Raw genomic sequence first — 25,676 nt, forward strand, 5'->3', positions numbered from 1 at the left:
GGAAGTGTGCACTCGGTATGCAAGAAGAAGAAGAGAAGAAGAAGAAGAAGAAGGGGGCAATAAAATCGATGCGCTCGGGCTCAGGTAAAAGTCGCCTGGCGCTGCTGTAAGGATCTGTACGACTGAGAACCACTGGAAGGGTCGGCTATTCCACTTCTCATCCAGGCCTCTAACTCTATATACTGCCACTTTTTTATTCGAAAGAGAAAGAGAGAGAGAGAGAGAGAGAGAGACTAACTAGTGCGGCTACGGATATTTCCATGCAAGTACGCGTAGACTGGGCAAAAACCTGCGACACGTGTCATTATCTGTGCGAAGCTCGCTTTTTCCAAGAACTAGCTACACACACAGCACGGATAATGCGCAGGGATTACGCGCCGATCGACGATAGATAGATCTGCGCGAGAATTCGCAACACGACGATCAGTGACAAAAACTACCTATCAAGTCAAACGTTCCACCACCACGGGACAGACGTCCACTACTTTTGCAATTTTGCAATGTTCCGTGTGCGTTTCCCATGCACACCCAGCCATCGTCCGATCATCAATTCCAGTAGCTAATCTTTCGCCGTGCTTTGCCTCCGATCGATTCCACTCTTACTTATTTTAAGTCCACGACCCAATTTTCAACTCGCCCACGGCTGTAGAGGCTGGCTTTAACACGCATGTCGAATCCCACACTCGATTCGCCTTTTCACCACTGTCGAGTCCTTCGCTGAGTTGATACCTGATTTATTTGAACAACCGACAATTAGCTCCATTCCAGTGGCAAGTATGCGTGTTTTCTTTTTCTTCCGAAAACATAACCATTCGCGCTGCACGTCTTTCCGAGAAGGCGTTATGAATATTAAAGCACGCTGGTCTACGCGTACGCGCGCGGGCTCTGAGGCACCTTGCTATAGGAGACACGCGCACATGCATTATAAAAGTTGAGCGCAATGGCATGTCGGAAACATCAATCGAACTCGCGCGAATGTGTAGTGGAAAAAAATCCCAGTCGTGTGTTTACAAACAGTTTTGGCTTCGCCGGCGTAGCGACCCACTTTACAATGGTACAAGCGTCACGCGAGCCAAATCAGCCGTAGAAGCCGTAGAGCGGCTGAGTTAAATGGCGACAGAAAGAAGAGCTGGCAGCTGACCCACCTGATGTACTGTATGTAGCCGTGCCTGGCGTCCTCGAACAAGAAGCCCGGGTGTCGCATCTCGATCTTCTCGAAGACCATTTGTTCGGATGTCTCTCTCGTGAGAGCTATTCGGCCAACAACGGCGCAGCGGCCCACTCAACACGCGCCGTCCGCTCACTTGAACCTCATCCTCGCACGATCGTCGCGTCTACATCGTACCAGTATTCGTTCCGCGTTGAGATCTTCCGGTCGATCACTTGACGCGCACGTCCATGCACTTTTGTACTGGTTCTTCGATGTCCGTCGGGGCCGACCAACGCACTGGACACCCAAACTCGCGCGCGCGCGCGAAAACTAGCGAGATGAAACTACAGAAGGGTGGGGGAACGAACACAGCAACGCTGCTGCTCGGGCAACGAGCGCTGAGCAACTGCCGGCCAGGCCGGCTGCTATATCGTACAGAGCTTGTGGTGCGCGTCGCTCGGGCTCGAGTTCCCCCCCACCACTGCTCTGCCGCCGACTGCACCGAGAACACTCCGCCAAAACAACCAGCAACGACGCGCTCGCGACGAGAGGCGGTTTTTCGAGTAGCTTTTTATCCTTTTTCTCTCTTTCTCTTTGTTTAACGCTGTGTTATAGCTGAAAAACTGCCACGTGCAGACCGATACTTTCGCTTCTCGAAAGAGCTTCGAGGGCATGCTTCGAGGTGAAGGGATTTCTTCGACAAATAGTACTTGAAGCGCAAACACAAGATACTCTTCATCTTTGATTACGGATATTTAAAGATGCGATTTCAAGTTTTATGTTATTTCATGTCATTTCGAGCAATATAATATAATATAGGCCTCAGCCTCCCTTTCATAAGGAGAAATGCACCGGCCGCTGAAATCTAAGCTAAAAACGCCAGTTAGCCATTTTTAAACGCTTATCGACATGTACTTTCAATTGGCAATGCTCGAACAGAGACTTTGCTTGCTTCGAACAACCTCAAATACGCATGTGCACGAAAAAAATTGGCGCAACAAGAGAGCCGGAGACGTTTGGCGCGCAAAAAGAGAAAAAAGTAAATAACCAGGAAAGAAAAAGAGGCAGAGGAGGGTCTCACTCTGTCTCTCTCGAGGTGGAATCGCCGGATGCTGCGGGATACTCTCATTTCGCATTCTGCCTCTTTGCTTGTTTTCTCTCTCGCTCTTTCAAGCCTCTCTCAAAAAATTCCTTTTTTCTTTTTTTCTTTTTTTCTTTTTTTCTTTTTTTCTTCGCTTTCTTTCTGAAGAGGCGCGATACAAGCATGAGAGCACGGACAAGAGCCACGGGCTTTTGATCGCTCAGCTTAGAATTAATGCCGGCAGGAATGTTTTTTCGCCACCAAAGACTTACGTGCGACAAAGAGGATTTGGGGCGAGGTGATGATTTCGACAACTCACCTGCAACATAAAAGTGAATGGATCGTTAGCAGAGGAATTCGCAGGCGGCGATATTACGAATAAATTCGCGTCGAACGAAGCATACATCGACGAGCGACGCGCTTTGCGAACTACAAGATAACAGTAGATATGATAGTTCTGGTAAGGGGATTAAGCAATTGGACGATAAGTCGAGCGCGTGCTCAGCACGAGGCGAAAAATAATAATTGTGGGAGAGCGAGGAAAACGATATTCGTTACGCTACGCGCTTCAAAAGACAGGCGAGCCAAGGACGATGAAAGGCCGAATTATTTACCAGGAAAGACACACGTTGATAGAGGCGCCGCGGGATCTTTCGAAAAGACGCACGGTCATCACTCGACCGCTGTTTGTCTGAATTCCGGAAATTCTGGAAATTTGTATGCGAGTCAACTGGCGAAACATCGAATGACGATGTGCGCAATCAGCCTCTAATCGCGTATGCGCTTTCAAGTTGTTTTTAAAGTACGCTTTGTAAGGGGACGAGGCGCTTGCATCTTAGCGTAGACGATGCGCTGCGGGTGTTAACGTGAAAAGTGTACTTGTGAAATGGCGGCTGTCTCGTCAACGGAGCGTGCATACGAGCCACTTTTCTTTATCCAAGAATCAAGTTTCGACCGACAGACGAAAGGGCTACCGATGCCAAACGAAGCCAGAAAATTGGCCACTCGATCGCAAAATTTAACAAAATGTATGGAGAATCGTAAAACAGTCCGCGAAGAAAGATATTTATCGATAAAGAACCTTTATTCCTTTGATTTTTCTGACAATGATAGGGAAAAATGGCGAGGCGTAAATCAGGCGTCGAATGGTATGTACTTTGGATGAAAATCAGGGGTGAATCCGTAAGGAACGAGTTCGAAGGCGAGCCGAGGAAAAAAGTGAAAGACGACAAAGAAGAAGCGCAGGCCGTATTTCATAAGGACATTAAAATGAGGCCGCTTTGGGTGTATCAAGACATTATACAGGCTGGTCGCTTTGTAAGCAATGCAATTTGGAGGGCGAGAGCAGCCAGCAAATCGTAAATCAAGGGCAATTACAAGGCGATCGTGAAAAAGCAAGAGCGAGCTTTCTTTGATAAATCAGAGGCAGGCCTCGAGCGATGCGATGCGCTTCGTGCGCTCACGACGCAACGATGAATTTTCATAGGCGACGATGAAAAGACTCGGCTACCCCGCGCGATGTCTTGCAGATATAAACTGGCGGCGGCGGAACAAAGCGGGCAGCATTTGTTAGGATCGTATGTAGGTATGCATGTATGTATGCGAGGCGGCCGCCGCGCGCCAGCTCTACTCGCTCTTTCTCTCTCAAGGCCGGTCAAAGGACTCACGATCTTTACTTTGAGCAATAGGGGATGCGTGCACGTGGCGTGAGAACAAGCTCGCGACACAGATGGACAGATAAAGGCATCTCGCAGCGGGCCTTTTATCGGCTGCTGTCAAACCTGCTTTTATTTCTTCACCTTTATTCGCATCACCATACCATTGGATTTCTGCATTTGCCATTTTCATATTTTGATCTTAGACGGCAGTTGCCGAAGCTCGTGAGCACGTCCCTGAACGATCGTGATATATTTTGGCTTCGATGAATGTGAATTAATACGTAGCTGTTTAACATTTCTATCGATCCTTATGCCTATACAGCAGTGACAGTTCGCCTACAACTCTGTGACGCCATCTGTATATCCGACAGACCAATCAACTAAAATAATTTAATCTTTTCTTCGAAAAAAGGGCTCGTCTAATTGAACAACGCTAGAAAAAAGCATGAAATTATATGACGGTTTCTCATCTTCGAGAGAGCAGTCCACTAATGTTTTTAGCGACATGTCGTTTCCATTACTATGTTGCAGTTAAGCGATTAATTTTTACTTCAATTATGCATTGGCGTTCTCGCAACGGCAACGTTATCCAGTCTCAATTTTACAAAAATCTTCGTTTAATATTTTGACATTGTAAGCGAAATGACAATAATCTTAACTAGTTTTAAATATGCAAAATCTTTGAAAGTGCACATTCTGTACATTTAGTTTGCTTTGACTGCCTGTAAATCATAATGAATGTTCATTACTCAGAGAAGCAGAGACAAAACGAAAAGGCACAAAGAAAGTAAAGGTGAAAATTGAAAGACTCGCAAGGGAAGAAAAGCATGAGCAGTGAAGGAGAACAGTGAGAAATGAAGAGAGAGAGAGAGAGAGAGAGAATTGGAAAAAAGCTAGTGGCATTAGCATAGCCGTTTGAAAGACTGCCCTCACTTTGTCCGAGCGTGCGAGCGCGCATTTGAATTTGAAGTGGCGACAGCGCTGGCATTGTGATCCCGTATCACTGGCAAGCTACAGTAGAAAGTCGCATTGATTTTCCGTTGTGCGCGTGACTTGGAGTGTCGTTGCAGCGGGCAACGTTGAAAAATGAAAATTGCACTTGCAGGCCAGACCACTCGGTCGGAGCAGAGCGCGCGTGCAAGCTCCGCTGCTGGCGCGCAGGCATTGCAGTGTCACTTAGAAAGTAAAGTGCAATTATGCAACGAGCTGTAAAACCTTACGGCATTTTAATAGTACGAACTTTACGACTGCTCCTCGATGAGTGATCGCACGCTTGACGGCTCTCTCGCGCGGAAGTAGTACCGGGAAAGGATATTGAGCGCGAACGGGCGTCGCTGGCGCGGCTGTATTTTCATTTCCATTCCTCGCCAATGAGGTTCGCGCGCGCGGCCGCTTTTCTCCGGTGGATAGTTATTACTCTTTCGTCGACGGTTTTTCGCCAACGAATCGAATCGACACGCTCACTGGGCACTGGGCCCTGAATAATGTCGCGCCGATAAGCGAACAAAGCCGCTACTTTCGTTGTCGGTCGGTCGATGCAGCTCGTCGACGCGCGCTAAATCAGATTTGAGCTCGGGCTCTTTTGTCGAGGCCGAGCGACCGAGAGAAAAATAAAAAGAGGAGACGCGCGTTTCGTTCTATTTTTTCGTCACCCGAGACTATACGAGCGTGATTTGCTGTGGTCTGCGGCGTTCGCTCTTTGAGCGATTTTTCGAAATTTCACACCTTCGCGGTTTTCCTCGGCTGCCGTGTGTTTCGTACGCGAAACATGCGCAGGCGCGTTTTTTCGAGTCTCACTTGCCTCTTGTGTGAACGTATCGATTCAAAGTCAAATTACACGTCGGCTTATACAGTCCACTGGTTGATTTGTCAGCCACAGTCTCACACGACGAAAGTTGCAATGGGAGCTGTAAGCGTGACGAGGAGAAATGCAGATGGCGTGGCAATGAGGACTAGGTGCACGGCGACAAAAGGGAAACCGGATGAGCAGGTCGATCGGTTGCTCTTAGAAATTTGGGGAGCATAATTTATGTGCAGTCGATCGCTGCGCGTAAATAACAGAACGTTTCGCTGTACAACATTGTTCTACACGATCGCAGGCGGTGCGAGGGAGCTCGATGCGGTCTTGAAAGGGGAGAAACATAAGGATGGGTAACGAGCGGCTATGCTCGCACCGATCATTAAATTCCTGGCTTTTTTTCCTTTCATTGACGCAATGTTTGGATGGAACAATCGCGGGATTGAAAGTTTGGAATTACTTTTTATTGGGGCTGATTAATGGGCAACTCGCCGCTCGCTCGCCAGATTAAATTAGAGTTAACGAGTCTCTTGCTTTTATTTTCACTTGATTGAATTATAGTTGTGCCTCCTCGCGGCCGTTTTCTCCACAGGCAAACGCCAATAAATAGTTTATCATGGAAAGCGATGTCGTTTGTTGTTTCATATTACTCAATTATATTGTAATTGCAATTATCGTTCGATCGAGTATTTTACGCAACGAAGCGCGATCGCTGAAAGAAAAACCAATGGCTTTAATCGCCGATACTTGCAGTGCTCTCCGTACAATTGGCCGCGCAAACACAAGCAATTTTTACGTCGAACTTTCCAACGCTGCCTATTATCGTAGATCAATAATTACACTAAAAGGCAATCGATCGAGCATAGAATTTCACTTTGGATACAAGTGGCGCGCGAAGCAATGCAAACAACGCAGGCAACGGGCGAGGAGAAAGAAATGCAAATAGCCATGCAGCGTTGCTGACGGTACGCGAGAGTGCGTACAGTGCGGGTCATCGGCTCGTTAATTACGCGACGCGCGCCATACCGTTTGACGCTCACTTCCACTTTCCTGACTCTTTGCTCGGGCGACTGCGCGATCATTATCGACGAGCCGCGCGAGTTCGTTCGCCTTGGCCGCGTAAAAAGGGATTAGCTCTTTCGCGCCTTGATTGCCACTCGCGCGCGCGACCGGCTCGATTGGCTTTTCGGAAAGTTGAAGCACTTCGATGCGACGCTATTCTGCGCGCCGCCCTTTCCCAATTCCAGAGCGCTGCGGCGTTTCGCAGTCCGTACGACGAGCAATCGATCTCGCGACGCAACCGCAATCAGACACTGCTGAACTCTGCGCTCGGCGGCGCACGTGGCAGAAAAAAGAAAGGAAAATGCGATCGATGACCGAGCGCGTCGCGGGGCCAACGACCTTTCCGCGGGTTTTATGTGCCAGTATAACGTCGATCGGTCAAAGCCAATCAAGGATGACGATGCGACACACAAGTAACCCGAGTATACATCCACACAGTTCCGCGTCATCGGCTTGTAAATTGATCTCACCTATCCCTATGAAAACTCGCTTTTCATCGTCGCTTTATTGCTTTTCGCAACGGCGCGTCAAGGATTCCGCCAGCGACAATAAACAAGCACGGTCCGCGGTGTATCTGACTCACCTGCTGCAATATTTTTTCGTTCGCGCGAGGATTAGCTCTGATAAATCGAAAGTGCCGTTGCATTACGTAATCCTCTTTTCGAGAGGCCGGCAAAAAATTCGAGGTTATTTCGTGTCGCTGGAAACACACGTAATACAAGCACGGAGCCCGATGCCGTTACAGATAAGACTCCCCAAAGGCGCTTTTCCTCAGCTATGCGCGCGCCGCGCGATGACAATCGCGCTTGCGACACTTTCTTTTTCGTCGCGCTACTGGCACTGCTGTCCACTTTCGCTACTCACCGCGCAACGCCAAATAAAAGGCTGCTACGTGTTTGCTCTTTAGAAATATTATCAGCGATGAGCGCTGCTTTATTTTCGATTGCTGAATCGGGACGACTGGCGCACGCGCGGTCGACCAGCAACGCTGTAAAATTACGAGAGATAACGTTGCGCGAAGGTCTCGCTAGGGACAACGGAAGTCGTGAAAAGGATTGCAGACGTCAACGCGGATAACAAACTAATAAGCTGCGTCAATTGGCAAGAAGAAGAGAAATTCAGCAGAGGTCTTCTTAGAAAGTACAGCGAGTGGCGGCACTTCCGACGAGTCGACGAGCAAGCAACGAGCGATAAAGAAAAAAAAACAAGAAGATGCTTTGGCATATGGATTCGGCGCGTGGGCGCAACGGCCAATTTAACAGCCTACAATTCAGCGCGAAAGTCGCGGGGGTCCAGGAAAAATTTGCGCGCGGGGAGAAATGTGGGACAGGAAAAATTGCAGGCGAAAGAAAAAAAAAGAAAAAAGCGAATTTCTCGGCAGGAAATCCATGAAGGAGATTGTGAAAGTGTATAGCCACAATGAGGCTCTGTTCCGCGACAAATAAAATGTCCAATTGTCCATGACTGTTTTAACGAGCGATAAAACGGGCCTCCTCGCTTTCAAAAGCCAGGAAACTCGCCAGCGATTCCCCGGTAAATAGCTAACGATGCAACGCTGACAAAGGGGTGTGTCCTCCGCGCGATTATTATTTTTCTTTTCGCGCGCGTCGTTACGTCCACTTCATTTATTTGTTGTTTTTTCGCCGAGAGCCCGCTGTTGCGAAAGCACTGTCGAAATGCAGCCAATAGGAAACTATGCCTCTCTCGTAAAAACGCAATCAAGCTTGATTTATTTCAGTCGAGATTGCTTTTCCAGTAGTTGTAATATTTGGTCGCATGACTTTCGCAGCGTGCCATCCGTACGTTGACCGCTGCACTGGATTCCTAGTTGAATGACTGATGGGGCAATAGTCGTTGCTTTGCCTGATTTTCAGAGCGACCATTCGATCTTCATTCCGCAGTGATATTTTTATTGGTGCGGAAAACTTTGACAGGCCAAAGTACGCTTGAAGCCACGTTGCAAATCAGCGCACAGTCAAAATAAAAGCGAAATTATGAAGGCGTAAAACAAACAAAAGCTCTCCCGTGGGAGCGTCAAGAGAGTACAACAACCCGCATATATAGTTGGACACGCCGCTAAAAGAAAGTGCAGCCAACACTTGATTACACTCACACAGATCTCGCGAGCGCATCGACGCACGCCTCTCGACATCCACACACTCGCGCGCGACCAGATTTCCGCGAACAATGATCCTATTCGCGCTCTTCTATTCTCTCTCTCTCCCTCTCTTCGCGAACAATGGGGGGACGCGCGTTGCGATTACGATAAGGGATCTCCTTTTCCTCCCGAAACTTTCTCTTAACGCGTGCACTCCGGGTGATTAGCTTTTCGGGATGTTACGACTGAAAATCTAGCCTGGAGCCTCATACACGTTTGCTGATTGATTTGACTGCACGTATAGTGGAATGAAATTACTTGTTATCGTTGGGCTCGCGAGTGCGCGCGCTGTATTTCCGGAATCAGGCCGTAACGCCATTGTCTCGTTGTTCGAGCTCAATGGCATTTTTTTCTCCCGCGCTTGCGTGAATCGCGATAGCAGCTGGTTTTTCGTAAATTTATTGTTTTGCTAATCGTCGTTGTCATTCGTGATTCACGACTTGTATTCTCAAGCGAGTATCGCGAAAAGCAGCTTAGAAAAGAAAAATAAAGGAGCGTTATTCAATCGACGGCGATGATTACACAAGCGAAGAAGCAGTGCGAGCGCTTGGCATCAATTTCGCCAGAGCAAACATTTATCGGCGTTACGAGCCGGCAAGCGCTAGCTCGAGAATCTATTCTCATAGAAACTGACTCACGCGTGCGTGCCTCGATGCATCGTTGAATTAGATCGGCAAGCGAGTGCACCGACACGCGCGCGCAAGTACAACATTTGGCAGAGAGAAAAACACGAGAGTATTATGCTAAATGAAAAGAAAGCAACACGACTCTGAGCGCGCAAGCGCATGTAAGGGAAGTACATCGAAAACCCACTCTCGATTAGAATGCACATGGCGTGTATTACACGAGCGAGATATGCGCGACTAAAAGTCAACCGCGGGGTTGTCGACGGTTTTTCCAAATCGAGAATGCTATCGACGATTATGAATGCGCGTACACACGCCATCTGAAGTTTGCGTGTACGAGGAAGTTTCCCGTTGTCGATGTTGACTTATAAACATCGTTTCTGCGCATTCCAACAAATCAACGATGTAATACCAGTTTCACGCTCTTTCAGTTTTCGGTTTGCGTCCAACGCTTTCCAATTGTACACAGTGTGTTTATTTTACATCAAATCAACGAAATTCCTTCGATGAAATTCATTTGGGGACTTGATCATTTGTGCTGGCGTCAAGTTGTGAAAAATGAGCGGGCGCAGCGCTCTCGTTTAATTTATACCTGAGCGTCTCAAGCTCGGATAGCGCACACGTGCGCGCCACACGAATGAGTTCAATTACTCACGTAGATTTGTCGTAAAGCCCGAGACAAGATATCACTTAAAGAACCGTAAGTTGGCAAAGGCTTGGCTCGTAAATCAACCAAAGATTCGATTTCCTTGCTGCAATATCGCAGGAAGTACTGCGCGCGGCTCGGCTTTCCTAATTCGGAGATCCCACAAAACGACAGCAGAAAAACCATCGAACGATCGGCAAACATAGGTAAAGCTTGGTTGAAAACCTAATGGAAAAGAATACAAATGACGCAAGGCAGTCGGGCGCGATCAACGACTCACGCTCTGATTTGCCGTTTTTTCGTGGTGCGCGCGGGCAAAAATGGCACTTCCGGCAGCAATGGTCTTGTGTTGATGGCGTGATCGATGAAGCGAGAGAGAGAGAGAGAGAGAGAGAGAGAGAGAGAGAGAGGTCGCATGAAAAGCGCACCTAGAGCCCCGTCGAAATATACTGTTAGACTAACTGTGAAATCATGGCTATTCAGCTTTCGCGCCCCGCGATAACGTAAGCGCGAGTCGTGCGCACGTGGCGGCACACCGTACATTAAATATTGTACCTTCACTTCTTTTCTTCGCTCGCTCCATCCACATTTTCTTCGCAGCTTTACTTTCTATTTTTCGCCAACGGCGTTTTCCTTTATCATAGTGATGTTTCGCGCATCCGACGATGAATACGATTTTTGTTTAATTTTCTTTGAAAAGTGGCGCAATCAATCAGCCATTCGACAACATTACACTCGGCGTTTACGCAGCAAAAATTCCGACACGACAAAGATTGTCATCGTTGGTGGGTGCGAAAACATTGTTTTTGCAATTTTATGCACGTTGCTACCCGCGCCGGGGCGTGAAAACACGGTTTTATATACATTTCAATGTCCCAAGCATCAAGCTTACACGACCAATGTGGAATGGCTTGATATATCCAAGACTGTAAAACGTGCCAAAGTGAAACCTCTTTCTCGGCTGTTTTATGTTATTGCGGAAGTTCCTGTAATTACCTAGAGTCTGACTTTATGCAAACTTTGATTTTACGACGTTTCATAATTGATAAAACAACACACTGGTGAGCCGCTAAGAAAAAGCCATTTGCAAGTGTGCGATAAGCGGCTAAAAAAGAACGGAAAAATGGCAGCGCGACAAGCATAATCACTAACAAGCAAAACCTCCTTTACACGAGAACGTAGAAAGCCAAATAATAATCATGCAAATTGTCAACTCTCGCGCACACTCATTACAGTGAAGGTCAAAAGCCTTTGCGACCTGCTTTCGTCAAAAAGGGAAAATCTTTTTTGGATATTACGATATAAGTCTCGATTATCTCTTGGAGAGAGAAACTATAGACTGGACACGCATGCCTTTTCCCTTTGAATTATTCATCAGACAAGCGCGCGCACTCTCACGTCTCGAAACGGCGGCGCAGGCCAAGGGAGAAAATTCTCGGCTGACGAATGGACTCGAGCGCGTTAATGAGTGGCGGGCTCGTTGTAGATCGATGTGTCTTTGACAAAGCATTTTCGCCAGTTATTTGATTGGACTTGGTCCGCAGACATAATAGTAACTTTCGATTACAATTATAAAACGTGAACGCACACAAAAAAAAAATAATACAGCCACGAGTCTCGGAAACTGCAGTAAAACCATCGTCGAAGAAAAAACCACGATTTACGGCAAAACTTTCTAAAATAAATGACGATTCTAAGATTAAGCGAAATCCGAGCGAACTGAACGACGCAAATAAAGAGAAAATGCAGAAAGAGCATGAGATATATGTGCCGCATTGATTGTAATTCAAAGCAATAACAATCAACCTGTCCCGGCGACAACGAGAAAAAGAGCAAAGACACGCTGATTAGCCTATTGCAAAAGGTCTGCTGCTGCCGGTGGTGGTGGTGCTGCTGCTGAACGTACGCCGGTCTGAAGCCGAACAGACATTATCTCGGCGGCCAGATCGCACAGCGCGTTTTCCGTTTCGGCCTCGTTACACAGGCAGAACAAATCGATTCCGCGATCTGCGCCTCAGTAGCGACATGTTTTCTTACGCAACGATAGTTCGTAGCCTCTTGCATATAAGCAAGCAGTTCCTTAATAATTGTCGCGCTTCGAAGACTCGTTAATAAACGCGGCCATTGATAGCTCGCCAGTGTCCACTGGTCAATCATGCTGTCGCGCGAAAATGCCAATCGTTTGTCAAGCTCGAGCCTTTCGAAAACTCGCGGGATTCGGCATTTAATTGGACGAGCGCGTTGTCAACTTATTGGACGACTAATCCATCTACCGCCGGCAAGGCACACGACTGCAAATCTAGCAAGCCGTCAGCTCGACGAGTTTCAAATGTTGCAAAATACACTTGCAGATTACGTACCATTGAACTGCTTTCCAGCTGATAACGATCGTCGCGTTCACTAATCTGATGCGCTGCCGATGAATCGCACGTTCGCGCTCCGACGAGAGCCACAGCAGTGGAGCTGCGGACCCGAGCGCTGCGGATTTATTAATGAGCGGCGAGTTGACTATTTCCGAATATAAAGCAGTGAGCGAGCAATCAGCCATCTCGAAATGAGCTACTAAAAACTATTGTGCAACCAGCTTGAGTGCAACGATAAACGCCGATATTGATTTGAAAAGTGCCGGAGTGCAGGGATTTTATGAGTCTAAAACCAACCAAATTAATGTTTGTAGAATGTCGTAACAATGATATTTCGCCGAATAGACAACGGCATAAAACCAGTACTATAATTGGCTGGTGAATTTCTCCGAGGAGAGTGAAGCAAAGAAAAGAGAAAATGCAAAAGACCACGAAAAAGAGTTGCTTTTTGAAGGAAATCAAGAAGCAAAAAAGTTCGTGAAAAAAAAATTGAAGCGTTAGTTCGAGTCTATTTAACACACCCGATTGTCCATCGAAGCCTGTGGCGGACAGTCGGGCTCATAATGCGTCATTGTCTTTGGCAGAGGCTCGTTGACAAGCAAAAACCAATATTCACCGTGGTTTTTGATACCCCCAAGCGATAAGTGACACCAGACAGAGATACTTTCACAGCGTAAGCCAACAACCGCAAACTCATTTGCCTGGGCTTATTAGGTGTGCGTATTCGAGACTCGGCTGTTCTTTTGCCGTCAACCCCATTTCCTCAGTCATTTCCATTCTTTCGTCGCTTTCAGGAAACCAAACAACAAACAACAATTCTTTGGGCTCACTGATTTGGTTGTTTTCTATGATGTCTTGTGTAAATGTGGCAAACGACCGTTGCAGTAATATCGCTTGTCTCATTCAAATTTTCGATACTAAACTACAATACAGTTCTAATTTTTTAAAAATAAAGCATATTATTTTACCATGCGATCGTCATGAAAACAGTGCCACGTTGCAGTATTAAAAAATGAACATCAAACCATGTAATGTAATAATCACCTATTAATCTAATTGTGGATCACTATTAATTGCTAAAAACTCATAATTCCCTTGTAGATAGAATGTCGTTACGATCAACCTCGAGCCAGTAGAAAATGTAAAATCTGCATGCTCGTATATCAACGAGTTCCTAAATATTCACCTTTCCTCGTCAGAGCCTGATCGTCCCAAGGTTCGAGCAACGTCGATACTCGCTACCGGTGGCGCAACGGCTGTTCCATCGGTTGTTGGTCCTTTGGCGTATGGCGCGGCGCGGCGTGAAAGTGTTTTTGCGCGCGAGGAAGTGGTTACGCTTGGGGTCTCAAAACTCACACATCTTCCGTCTTACGCATGCTCGGCTGCGATATGACCGAGCGCAACTGTTGCCACGGCCTTTTTCCGGCATTGCGCTGCTTAGCCAACTAACCTTTCCATTCGATCTTCCGATCTGAGCGCGCGCCGCGCCGTGCCGTATCTTTCCGATTTCTGCGGGCGAGCATTAAAAGGCCTTTATCGCGCAGCCTTAGAAATACTCTGTATATAGAGACACGACAAAAAAGTGAATGAATAGAAAGACGATTTCTCTCTATCCGAGCGGTTTCGCCAAAGAACAAGATTTCCGAGAAAACCGCAGCGACAGTCCTTCGTAATAGCTTCGATAGTCGCTTGCTTTTTTTTCGCTCGTAAGGACGGCTGTGTCCGGGCGTTCGTCGAATTTCAATTTTCCGTTGCAAAATCGCTGCAGAGTTTCTCTCGCGCGGACCCTTGCCGCGTGCGTGTATAAATGCTTGCTCGCATCTTCTACTTCGCGGCTGCTGCGTACCGTACTCTTCGGCATTCCCGAGCGGAAAAAAGCCATTTTCACCGAGGATGACTCGTCAGCCAATTAACGCTTCGGACAATCTCTCTCTCTCTCTCTCTCTCTCTCTCTCTCTCACGGAAACGGAAAACTTTCTTTTTTTCGTGCTCTCTCTCTCTCTCTCGTTGCTACAATGACAGGGCGTTACGTTTAATTGTATTATTATGGGGACAATCGAACGAGGAAGTCGATTGTCTTTCGACTTCATTGCTCACTCTATTGGGCGTCTCGCTCTATCGTCCAGCCGAACAATACGCTCGCGAAGTTGATGGCGCGGACGCAAGTGTCGCGCGGAAATTGTCGACAAATATCATGGCTTTTCATCGGTGCAACGTCCCTCGGGTCAATCGACCGAGTTTTCTGGTTTCTGCCTGTGATAGTTTGAATATCCGATGGTAAGAGCTAACGATGAAAAGTGCAGCTCGTCAGGTGAGATAAGCACAACTCATTAGACGTAATAATCCTTGGTAAAAACAGTCCATCTTCCGCCAACAAAGCTTCTTCCTCGTCCACCTAATCTTTTACTACTTCCAATAAGATTAAATCTAATCTCTATGAGTGATCCCGCAAATACACGTCAGATATTTGCTTCGGGAAAAAAAAATTTCAAGATCGAACGCGACATTATTTGTACGCTGCAACCGCGTATCGCATATTGACATTGAAGGCGTTACTAAGCAAGGTATTTACACAAAATATTTTACGATATCATCCAAATAATAGACGCACATAGCGAATGTAATAACGATAAAATCATTTATTTTTCTAAGTGCCATGTGTACAAACCTTTTGACACACGTTCGAGATGCTTCGTCGTCGTCTACTGGCCCACCCGCACCGGAATCCTGCAAAAACACAGTCATTATTAATGTACTATCAATGATAAAAGATTGTGCATAAATGCGAAGTGTCGAATCGGCGTGTGGTGGGCGGCCTAATGAGCGAAACCAATATTAGTGATTACCGTGTGATTATTACCCGTGATGCTTGTTATGAATAATTATTCTAGGAAATTGATTGTTGTCGTGAGTATGGCGTCGCGCACACTAAATCGAACCTCGTCGCAATAAGTCATCGTTCATTGGCGCACTACCTTGAATAGCTCTGCTGCGCTCGAGCCATCGGACAATAATGAATCATCTCTCGCGAAAAATACTGCGTGTGACACACACACACACACCACATCCGCTGTCAAAGAACATGGGCGCAAGATTAACACGTCGTTCCAAGTTGGCACTGCAGCCGCATGTCACAAAAGCCATAGCGCGGACTCTCATCAGCCCCCCTTTTCCTCTCTCTGCCTTCTCGCGTCGCGAACAAAAGCAAGTGCACTTGGACGAAAGATTTTCGAGGGGGATGAGACTTGCTCATCGCCCCTCTCTTTTGTACGATCGTCTTGATAAGAGAGCGCGTGAGAAGGCTGCAACATGATTCAGCCCGCAACACAGAAAAAAGAAGTACGCTATATGATGTCAGAGTTGTAGTGCATGGGGTTGTTGGTCGACTGGTTGGGGCTGTAGCTTAACTGCGAAAGTAGAGAGGCCAGCTTGCTGCCGGTAATCCTGTATATCTGTATGAAAATACATGCGACTTAGGGTGTGTGTATGCGTGTATTTTCATTGCAACTCAGTCGTGAAATTGAGCAACTAGATAGATCTAGATCTGTGCATGGACTCGCGTAGGTGCTTTTATGACTTTCTTCTATGCCTCTCAGGCTTTCTCATTGAAACATCGATGGATATCGATGAATAAATTTCTATTTTGGTACGACCACAGAGTACAGGCACAGATCTGACACTCGAATGGAAAACAATTGAAAGATAAGGCTAATAGTGGCAACACTTCAACGTTTAAACACAAAGACAAATCGAACAGACGTTTAATCGAGTCTCGATTCAATCCAATATGCAAAAACTCATCTGGCTCCCTAATGCTATGTCTCGTCATTACGTAGCTCCCTTTAATCCAAATTTATCTAGGAGCGTGCCAACCCCTTTCTCTCTCTCTCTCTCTCTCTTTCTCTATTCAGTGTGCATGGTATTTTATCCCCTTAATAACAGCTTTATATATACACCGAACCTCTACAAAAGACGCAGATGAACAAAGAGATTAACTAAAATAGTATTATTTTTTTTACTTTCGATTTCCCAAGGTAATGTTGTCGCGAGGCTAAAGGAGATAATTTCAATAAAGTTGAGTGCTCCAAGCATTGCGTAATGGATAATCGGTGCGCAATGCTGATGCTGTGTACAGTTGAAGCTTGTTTGAAACCGCACAGGGGTTTTTCCCGTTGAAATTCGATGTCTCAGTCCAATTGATTATGGATCATTCTCTTTTCAGATGGTATCAGAGATGACAAGTGTTTAGCATGATCAACGACGAACAATTTGCATAAGCTTACCGGTAGCTGTAACAATTTATGCACATTTATGAGGTGTATCGTTCAATAAACAAATCTGCGTAAAAAGTCGTTTAAAAGTAATTATAACCGCATAGCCAATTAAAAAAATTAAGAACAATTAAAAAAATGTAAACCTCATGAGCAAACAATTGCGTCAAATGCGTCTAAAGATGCGTCTGTGAGCAATATATACATATATTGCGGATATCCAGTGGCAAAAGCTCCAGCCAAGAGGCAGCTTTCTCATTGTATAAACCTGATTGAGAGAGAGAGGGAGAGAGAGAGAGAGAGAAAAGAGAAACAAAACCCGTTGAGCCTCTTTCGGAAGAATTACCATGTCGAGAATACCTAATTGGCCACAGCAGCAGCAGCAGCTAGCCTCGAGGCCGAACTCGAATGAGAGACGATAACACAATTAGCTAAGACTGCTGCTGCCCCATGCACGTGAGCGTAAAAAACCCAAGCATGCTTTGTCTCTTTATTGCCAAGAGGAAGCGTTTCTCTTCTTCCCCTTTGGAAAAACACTTCGCTTTTCGCCCGATGCAGCTCGGAAGTGCGCGATCCTGCAAATTCAATATTTCCAACGATTAATTTTTATATTTGCGCGCTTTCTCTAATTGGCGCGAGTACAATTTCTTTCCGCTGAGCAAACAATGAAGGCAATGACGTAACGGAGGAGAGCGAGTGGATTCGGCATTAATGCCCGGGCAATTACCGACGAGGCTTCCGCGTTGCTCATTCAATTATCGGCGCGGGCGAGTTTGCATTGGTACAGGCTGCTGGCGAAGCGACTGCCAGATGTCACGGAAACGTAGTCGCGCTCCCGAAGCGCCTCTGATATTTCACGAGCGAGTCTCATCGCTTCGAAACGCCTAGAAAGGCCTGCTAGACCATTTTTGTCGGGCGCTCTTCTTGAAGAATCGACCGAAGTTCACGCGAGAAGTTCGAAAGGCTAGCCGCCATTTTGCAGGCTCAGCTCTGAAATAGAAAGAGACTAGGCGAGCGAATGTACGCGCTTCGTGGAAAAGCACTGAATGATTGGCATGAAAGACCACACACTGCATGCACGCCGCTGATGGCTCTTTGCTCCTTAGACTACGTAAACGTTCGATGATCAATCGACCATTTCAAGCTTTTCTCAATAGCCTAGCTTTTCTTTCGAGCTACCATGACATCCGACTGAACGCAAAAGCACGCGCAACGATACTCAAATCCAAAAATATTCGTTCGTGACGACTTTCACATTGCAGTGGTCATTAACGAAAAGTTTCTTTTTACGTACCAGTCTACACGTGTTTGCTTATGCTAGTCAAGATCATGTATACGACTTCTTGGCACACCATTTTATTCATCACTAAACAAAGAAGAAACAATTCAGAGACATGTAAACTTTGGTTGCACACCGATGAGTAGAGAGTAGTCGTATTGAAACTGACAACAGTTATCATCAATCGCGATCGACCTCAACGTCCATAAGTTGTTTAGGCCGATAGCAGCGATAGTTTACACGGGTTTTCGAGATGCCATTCACGCTGTGTCATCGAACGAATGAAAGCGTGGAGTACACCAAGAAAAGTAGTCATTCGTATAGTCTAACAATTAGAATGACCTTCGACAATGAATTTGAAATTCATAAAAGGTCAATCTGTTGAGCAACCAGTTGATTGTAATCTCAACGAAGCACGTGCGATTTGGAAAAAGCACACTTGAAACAGAAAATAAAAAAGCCAATAATTCGTATTAATCTCAATTTGTCGAAAAATTCAACTATCAGTCAAAGCGACGTACGAAAGAGTAGAAAGCCGCGAAGAGCTCTTACTTCGGCGGAGAAAAGAGAGTAAGCAGAAGTGGCGAAACAAGTCTTTGAAAAGGCGAGCAGGCGGCAAAGAATAGCGCGAAAAATCACCTGCAGCATGTGCTGCTCGTATTTCTACTGCGCGCGCGTGGAGAAGAGGGAGGGCAGAAAAAAAAAACAAGAACATCCTGCTTTGCTCTCGCGCAGGTCAAGTTTACGGGGCCAAAGAAGAAGAAGAAGAAAAAGCAGAAGAAGAAGAAGAAGAAAAAGCAGAAGAAGAAGAAGAAGAAGCTGTTGTAGCCGCTTCCATATGTGGCGAAAAGCCTTGCCACATGTGGATCCGAAGCGAAACTTGGTTGGCGACCAGTTGGCAAAACTGCAAGTTTGCGCTGCTATCTGTTTCAACTTTTACTTTTTTTTTGCATCCATTGTTCGGCATCGCGATTAATCGGCAGTCAGACTTTTACCGCAAAAACAGGCCGCGGGGAAATATTTTCCCAGTGCGCTTGCTCTCTGCAGGATGGCAAGTCAGTTTCGTGACCGAGGTGCTCGCTGCCGCTGCATCCCGTTGCGTCATCGACAGGACGACGATTCTCTCACTTATCTGTTCGGCTCTCACTCACGATAAAGTAGCTGGCGCTGCACGAAGCCGCATTACGTAACGACGTTAATGGATTTTTCGGCGCTCTCGAGAGAAATCTTAGCTCGTTAGCATTCATGAGTCTGCCGCCCCACCCCCGCCTCACTGCAGCCTTACGATTATCCTTGCACTCGATGTTTATTCATTGACATTGATTTCGCTCTCTATCTGTCGTGAGAATTGATGGGCCAGAGCTGTCGTAAGAAAAGTGGCGACACGCGTCGGCGTGGCAAAAATCAGCGCGGCACAATGGATGGCTGCTGTCGACCAGCAATATATCGTATTGCGCTTTTAACGAATTCATGCGCACGAGCAGGGCGTATTGACACCTCCCATGACGCCTAGCTCGAAAAGAACAAATCAAACGAGAGTGTTTTGCATGTAAATGGCAAACACACAGCAACAATGCATGGGAGCGCGCGATTTTTCCGCGCCGCTGCCACCGCCGACGAAGGTGCATCGTGCGCTTCTACGTACATGGTTGCGCAAGCTTTTCGGCCTGCACGTATGCCTACGCTGCGCACTGTTCCTTCTCTCTCTCTCTCTCTCTCTTGGGATTTGGTTACGATGTGCTCACCGCCATTTTTGCAGGTGTTTGTGTACTGCGAGAGAGACTCGCTTTATCTGTGACTTTCAAAAAAATACAGAGAGTCGGAGAAATTTTAGTCGAGCTTGTTACAAGTATCCTTGTTTGCTTGCAACGAAAGTTACAGGCTGGCCTGCAACAACTTGTCGAAATTCATTTTGAATGTTCAACAGCAAGAACAATGGCACGAAAGAGCGCGTACGTGCACTCACCATCATAATTCACAAGAGTTCATTGAAGCCGCCCCAATTATTAGGCCGATAAGTCAACGTTGCGGTGTTTGCCAATTCTCAGCTCTCGCCAGGCCTCGTTTATCGCCTCTCTCGGCCCACAGGTATAACCTCGAGCTGAAACAATGGAGCAAGCGCGTGCTCTCGCGCGGCCAGCCGAACAGCCCGACCTGAAAAGAAGCCGAGCGAGAGGCGTCGAGTGGTCGTCCAACAGATTGCCAAATCAAATGCAAACAAAAGGACGACGCGTGCGCGCGCGCAGCTCGCTCGTGCGGCGCAAGCCGCAAAGCTTGGTCCGAACGCTGACTCGATACATTCGCTCGACGTCCTCTCCGCGCGCCCGAAAGCTTCAAACGCGAGCCACGCGTCGCGCGCTTCCATGACCAAAAATCATCGTTGCGCTCCAGTGCCAACGAGTGTGCCCCGTGCACCACTCATGGGCCATTTCCGCCAGTGTACTTATGCTATTTTTGTGCTAAGGTCACACTTGGCGATGAATCTTCATGCTGCTTTTTCGAGGCGATTACGCTCGATAACTAATTGCAATGATCAACAGAAAATTTCAAAGGTTATCAATTAATTGGCGCTGGTATCAACGAATGACGCTTATTTTAAGATAAATCAGATACCGTGAAAGAAACTATTGACGAAGGCAGCAACGCTTCTGTTAAAAGTCACGAATGATCGTCGTAAAGCTCAACTAATTAGGTCCGCAACAGCACGACGAAAAGCCGAACAGGGGCCGATCGTCGGACGAATCCCTTATCAGAAATAGCCGCAGCGTCATCATCGTCCATCCGCTTTCAAACGAGGAGTGAGTCTTTCTCTGCTCGCGACTCGACCTGCTCATAAAGGCCGCTTGCGAACATCTTTACGATGGCAGTTAGGCCGGTTCACTCTCTCGTAATATGCAAATCGCGCGTGGCCGCCTGCTTGCGCGCCAAAATAAGAGCAAAGCGCAAGGCTAAGTATGTAGAACGGTTCAAGGGCCCACCGAATCGTCTTATTGACTTTCATCGAGTCGATAGAGCTCCTCGCCCTTTCTCGCTCATTTCGCGAGCCAATTAGCCAGCTAATCGATTTCTTTGACACGAGCCCAGCCGCACTGGACTAATCTGAATACGTGCGATAAATCCTAGAGAAATACATTGTCTTTCGCTTCGTGGACAGTTTGACGACTCCGGAGTCGCATGGCGCAACGGAGCTTTCGCAAGCTGGATGCTGCGTACTGCGTACGAGTGAATATTTCAGTGAAATGACATTCCTATCTGCTGGAAACGCTCACGGTAAATTGAATTTTACTATCTCGCTCATCGCGGGTACTTCGTAAAGCCGCTAATAAACCAAAGTAACTGCCATTCGCAGGTGCGCGAAAGATAAGCTCTCGGAGGCCTAAACCAACGAGTAGAAAGACTCGCAATGAAAATAATTCTGGCGGCTCATCCGAATGCAACGGTAGCCGCCACCGCCGTCGCCACCGCGTATCAGCGACGAGGCATCGGCGCGCAGTACTGCTTCCGGCTGGAAAAGCGCGGGCGATATATATCCGTCTTTGCGGCGGCGCGAACCCGTCCACGCCAGCAGCGGCAAGCTCGGGGTAACGCAGCGACGAGATAGAGAGAGAGAGAGAGAGAAAACTCCTTTTCAGCGTCCGCGACGCAAACAATTGCGACTGCGCTCTGGTGGCCAAGCGCGCGAGCTTGTCGTTTCGTTCGATCTCGACGGGCGAGCTTACAAGCTCCACAGAGAGCGCCGCGCGGAAAACGAGAGTAGCAGCCGAGTCCAACAGTTGTCCAACTGTAGGCGCGCGAACCGCACGACGGCGTTGCGCAACGCTTCTTCGAGGGCGCAGAGACGTCACGAGGAAACGCGTGCCGTTCTCGTATACAATCCCGTCTGCGAGTGCCGGTATAGACGATGAACAACAAAGGCCGGGAGATCGTCGAACGACGTCGCTCGTCGTGTCTGGGAATCCTCGGTGAAGAAGAGGAGTCGCGCGCGCGCGGCCAATTGAATAGGCAGCGAGAAACTCTCGTCAAGTATAGCGTGCTCGCAAGTTGCGAGCTTTTCTCATGCGGGCCGCGCGAATAGTAGAACGATCGTCATCACGGAGTGGCAGTTTTAGATTGCTCGTCGTTACGCACGCGCCGGTAGCAGCCTTAAATTCTCTCGATCCCAATCATCACTGGCTGTAAAAAGAAAAGAGGCTGGTCGAAGCCACGCACGCACTCCAGTCGGCTATTCTCTCAAAGGAGAAAAGGAAAATGAGGGATTCGAGGGTTGCGTCCGCGTTCGATTAATCGCGCGCATAATCGCGCTCGGGTACTTTCGCCGTTATGGCGAATGGCTTGCGCAACCTATACCGGCGCGGATGCCTCTTCCGTGTGCACTCGTACGCAGATGACATTTGCTGCCGGCCGCTCCGAGTGCAGTGCTCGCTTTCTTTGTTTTCTTCTCGATCCTCGCTGCTGCGCTTTGCCGCTTTCATTTCAAATAAGACGCGCGTATATAGCTGGCCATTATTGGTGCCATCAAAAAGCGCGCTCTACGCAAATACGAGAGCGGCGCGTGCGCGTGGAGCGTAGCACGGGCGCACGGAGATTCGTGTGCGACAAGAATGGAGCAAGGGACAAAAGCCGAAGCCTCGTCAGCTGCCTGCTGACGATACGCGCGCAAGGGAGCCTAATCTCTCTCCTTGTTACCAGAGCATAATCAAATAAAAAGTGTACGATGCACAATAAAGCCGTGTGCATGCTTCGGGCGTCCAGAGCAGACGGCCCATGCCTGGTTTCATTCACTAATCAGACGTGCTTACAATCTTTCCTTTCGCTCGGGTTAGTTTCGTCAATTTCATAGATTTATTACTGCCGAGGATATACATTATGTTCCCACGCACGCTACATAACTCTTCGTCTCGACGTGCGCTGCATAAAGCACCACGCCAAGTGTTTTACTTGCTCTGAAAAACTGCGAGGAGTCAAGGCGATAACATGCGTCAATAAAAAGATAAATCGGAAATTGAGGAAGCGCGCAAAAATGTGATATCTTGTGACAATAGCGCCGATGAGCATTTCTAATTGAAGAAAGATTTCTTTATGACCAGTGACTCGAGGATGTATCACACGTACACACGTGGCGATAAGATAGACAACAGCAGCAGAAGCTCAAAAAGAAACGCCGCTCGTATGCTTTGAACATGCGGAGACGGTCGTTTTCAAATTTTATCCAAATCCCATACTTCGCCACTGAAATTCGAGACAATCTTGCCTTTACCCACCACAATCCCGCATCGAACGACTTTCCCGCGTTCGCGTAAAACAAAAACACACGCGTTAGCGGGTATGATCGATATCCAACCCTCTTCCCCCATAACACGCGTACAACTCCCCGAGAGAGAGAGAGAGAGAGAGAGTCGAGCTCGAGCGTTGACCTTCACCTCGCTATCAATTTTGCTCTCCGTCTCTTTCTACACAGCTGTCGTCGGCTGTCAATAATTTATGTGTATTGTGGACACGCCGGGTAACAAGTGCCTCCTCGACTAAGGGAACAGGCCGTCACGACGTTGCATGCACCAACGAGAGAGCGAGAAAGACAATGGGAGACAAAGATAGGCTCTTGACTAAATTTTATCACTGACGCGAGTGGATTTCAATGTCGCTCCACACGTAGACACAGACAATGCAGATTCGGATGTCGTGCTAGAAATAGACAAAAAGGAACAGATGCGCGTGTGTGTGCACGCATAGCGCTTATCAGAATATTACCTTTCTCGCTGTGCGCGGCTAGAAAAACGTCAAGTACGCCTGACCATATAAGGAAACTCGCGTGCAGTATCTCGCGCGCTCTCTCTCTCTCTCTCCCGCTTGCATGCAATACTACACGTACTATCAATGATTTGCGGAAGATGTGCGTTGCCTTCTGCATTTTTCATTATTGTCCACTATTATTGACGTTTAGCATGGTACAAAAACAAACATCGCGAAAGAATGTTGACAGGTAGACCGACTGACAGCCAGCGGACGACAAATTTGTCATCACTCTAAACTTTATAACCTAGATGAGTTTCAACTTACCGAGCTTTGTGGCGAGCTGGAGACACTGGGTGAGCGTTGCACTGTGACCAGGGCCATCGCTTCTCACTAAAATACAATAAATCCTAAAAGATAGTCAGCAGTAGCAGCAACAGCAGCAGCAACAGCAGCAGTAGCAGCAGCAGGAGTACGGAGTTTTGCTGACGATAACGAGGACGTCAACAAAAAAACATGAGCACACCGATAATTTTTTTTTCGCACGGATCGTTCACTCGCGGATACGCGGATTTAGAAACGCGACGATGGGTCAGGAGCTGGACCGGGACGACGGTGCCATATTATTTTTCGCGCACAACAAACGGCATCACGCTCCGGGCGGCCATCTTTCCATACACACGCTCATTTCACATACACATGTACATACATAGTCCGGAGAGATAGAAAGAGAGCAACACAGAGAGAGAGAGAGAGAGAGAGAGAGAGAGAGAGAGAGAGAGAACGCGAGAGAAGACGAAGACAGTAAATAGTATAAAGCTAGCGTGTGTGTAAGCGCATGCGCCGAACTTTGGACTTAGCGGTCGGACAACTAGTGGCATCTATGAAGACTCTAGAAGAATACAGCTTGGATAAACTGCAAGTCGGTATAATGAATGAAGATACACACAAGATCTGTATCTTCGTTGGTATAATTGAATTTATGTAAACAATCTTGAAAATTGTAATAGCACGTTTGCATGAACAATTCCAAATCGTGTTTCATGCCATCCCAACAATAGCTAACTTTCTCTTTTTAATAAAATATATAAAAAATAGCGTCTATATCTTTTTATCGTAATGATGGAACAACAGTTACATATGATAGAACAGTTTTCGTTATGTGAAAAAATAATAAGTAGTACTCATGATAAGTTTTTGCAAAGGCTTCAACTGATCCAAGCTTGTGAGCTTTCAGTCAGCTCGAATCTTTGAGCTTCTTACCTTTAAAGCTCATGAGCTCCTCGATATTTCAGCATTTACTGCTTTTGAGCTTCTGAGTAATTTACACCACATAGTTTGATTTTTTATTTATTTATTCCAGAGTAATTATACATTAGTTACTTAAAAATAAAAAATAAAAATATATTATATTACAATAATATTGTAATCCAGCAGAGGAAATAAATTCCTGTTCGCTGGTCCTGATTTTTATGTTTTTAGTTAATCCGATCTTTGAGTATTTGAATATGTTTAGCTATTCATATCGCTTAATATTTGAAATTAACATGATCTCAATAAAAATTTAACATCAGTTTTATATTTATGCTCATGAAATCATAGATGATTGAAAATATTTTTGTTACGGATAGATCAAATTTATCGCTGAAAACAACGAGATATAACAAATAAAATAATTTGGTGATTAATTGAAGAACTCGACATTCATTATACGAATAGAATATTATGAATGTTTTACGTTTGTATATTAGTGCTGTTTTAAGTACCTGAAAGATCAATATTGTCCTGTAAAATGCTGGACTATGGAGTTACTCGAAGGATGGAATTTTATGTGCACGTAAGACCGTTTTTTGA

At 46.7% G+C, this 25,676-nt stretch overlaps 1 protein-coding gene across 1 annotated transcript in view; it reads right to left on the bottom strand.

Moving 5' to 3' along the window:
* LOC131669272 (protein phosphatase Slingshot-like) overlaps positions 1 to 24,489 on the bottom strand; it is a 105,597-nt gene extending 81,108 nt beyond the window's left edge. The window contains exons 1-2 of the mRNA XM_058944038.1: positions 24,150 to 24,489; positions 15,211 to 15,269 (exon numbers count right to left, since the gene is read on the bottom strand). Of these exons, the coding sequence (XP_058800021.1) occupies positions 15,211 to 15,269; positions 24,150 to 24,206 (116 nt within the window). The 5' untranslated portion in view covers positions 24,207 to 24,489. The remainder of the gene's footprint in view (positions 1 to 15,210; positions 15,270 to 24,149) is intronic.
* Between the last annotated feature and the right edge of the window lie 1,187 nt (positions 24,490 to 25,676).

The sequence above is a fragment of the Phymastichus coffea genome, unplaced genomic scaffold (assembly GCF_024137745.1).
Source record: "Phymastichus coffea isolate CEN01 unplaced genomic scaffold, Cenicafe_Pcof_1.1 PCOF00091, whole genome shotgun sequence".
In the NCBI taxonomy this organism is placed as follows: Eukaryota; Metazoa; Arthropoda; class Insecta; order Hymenoptera; family Eulophidae; genus Phymastichus; species Phymastichus coffea.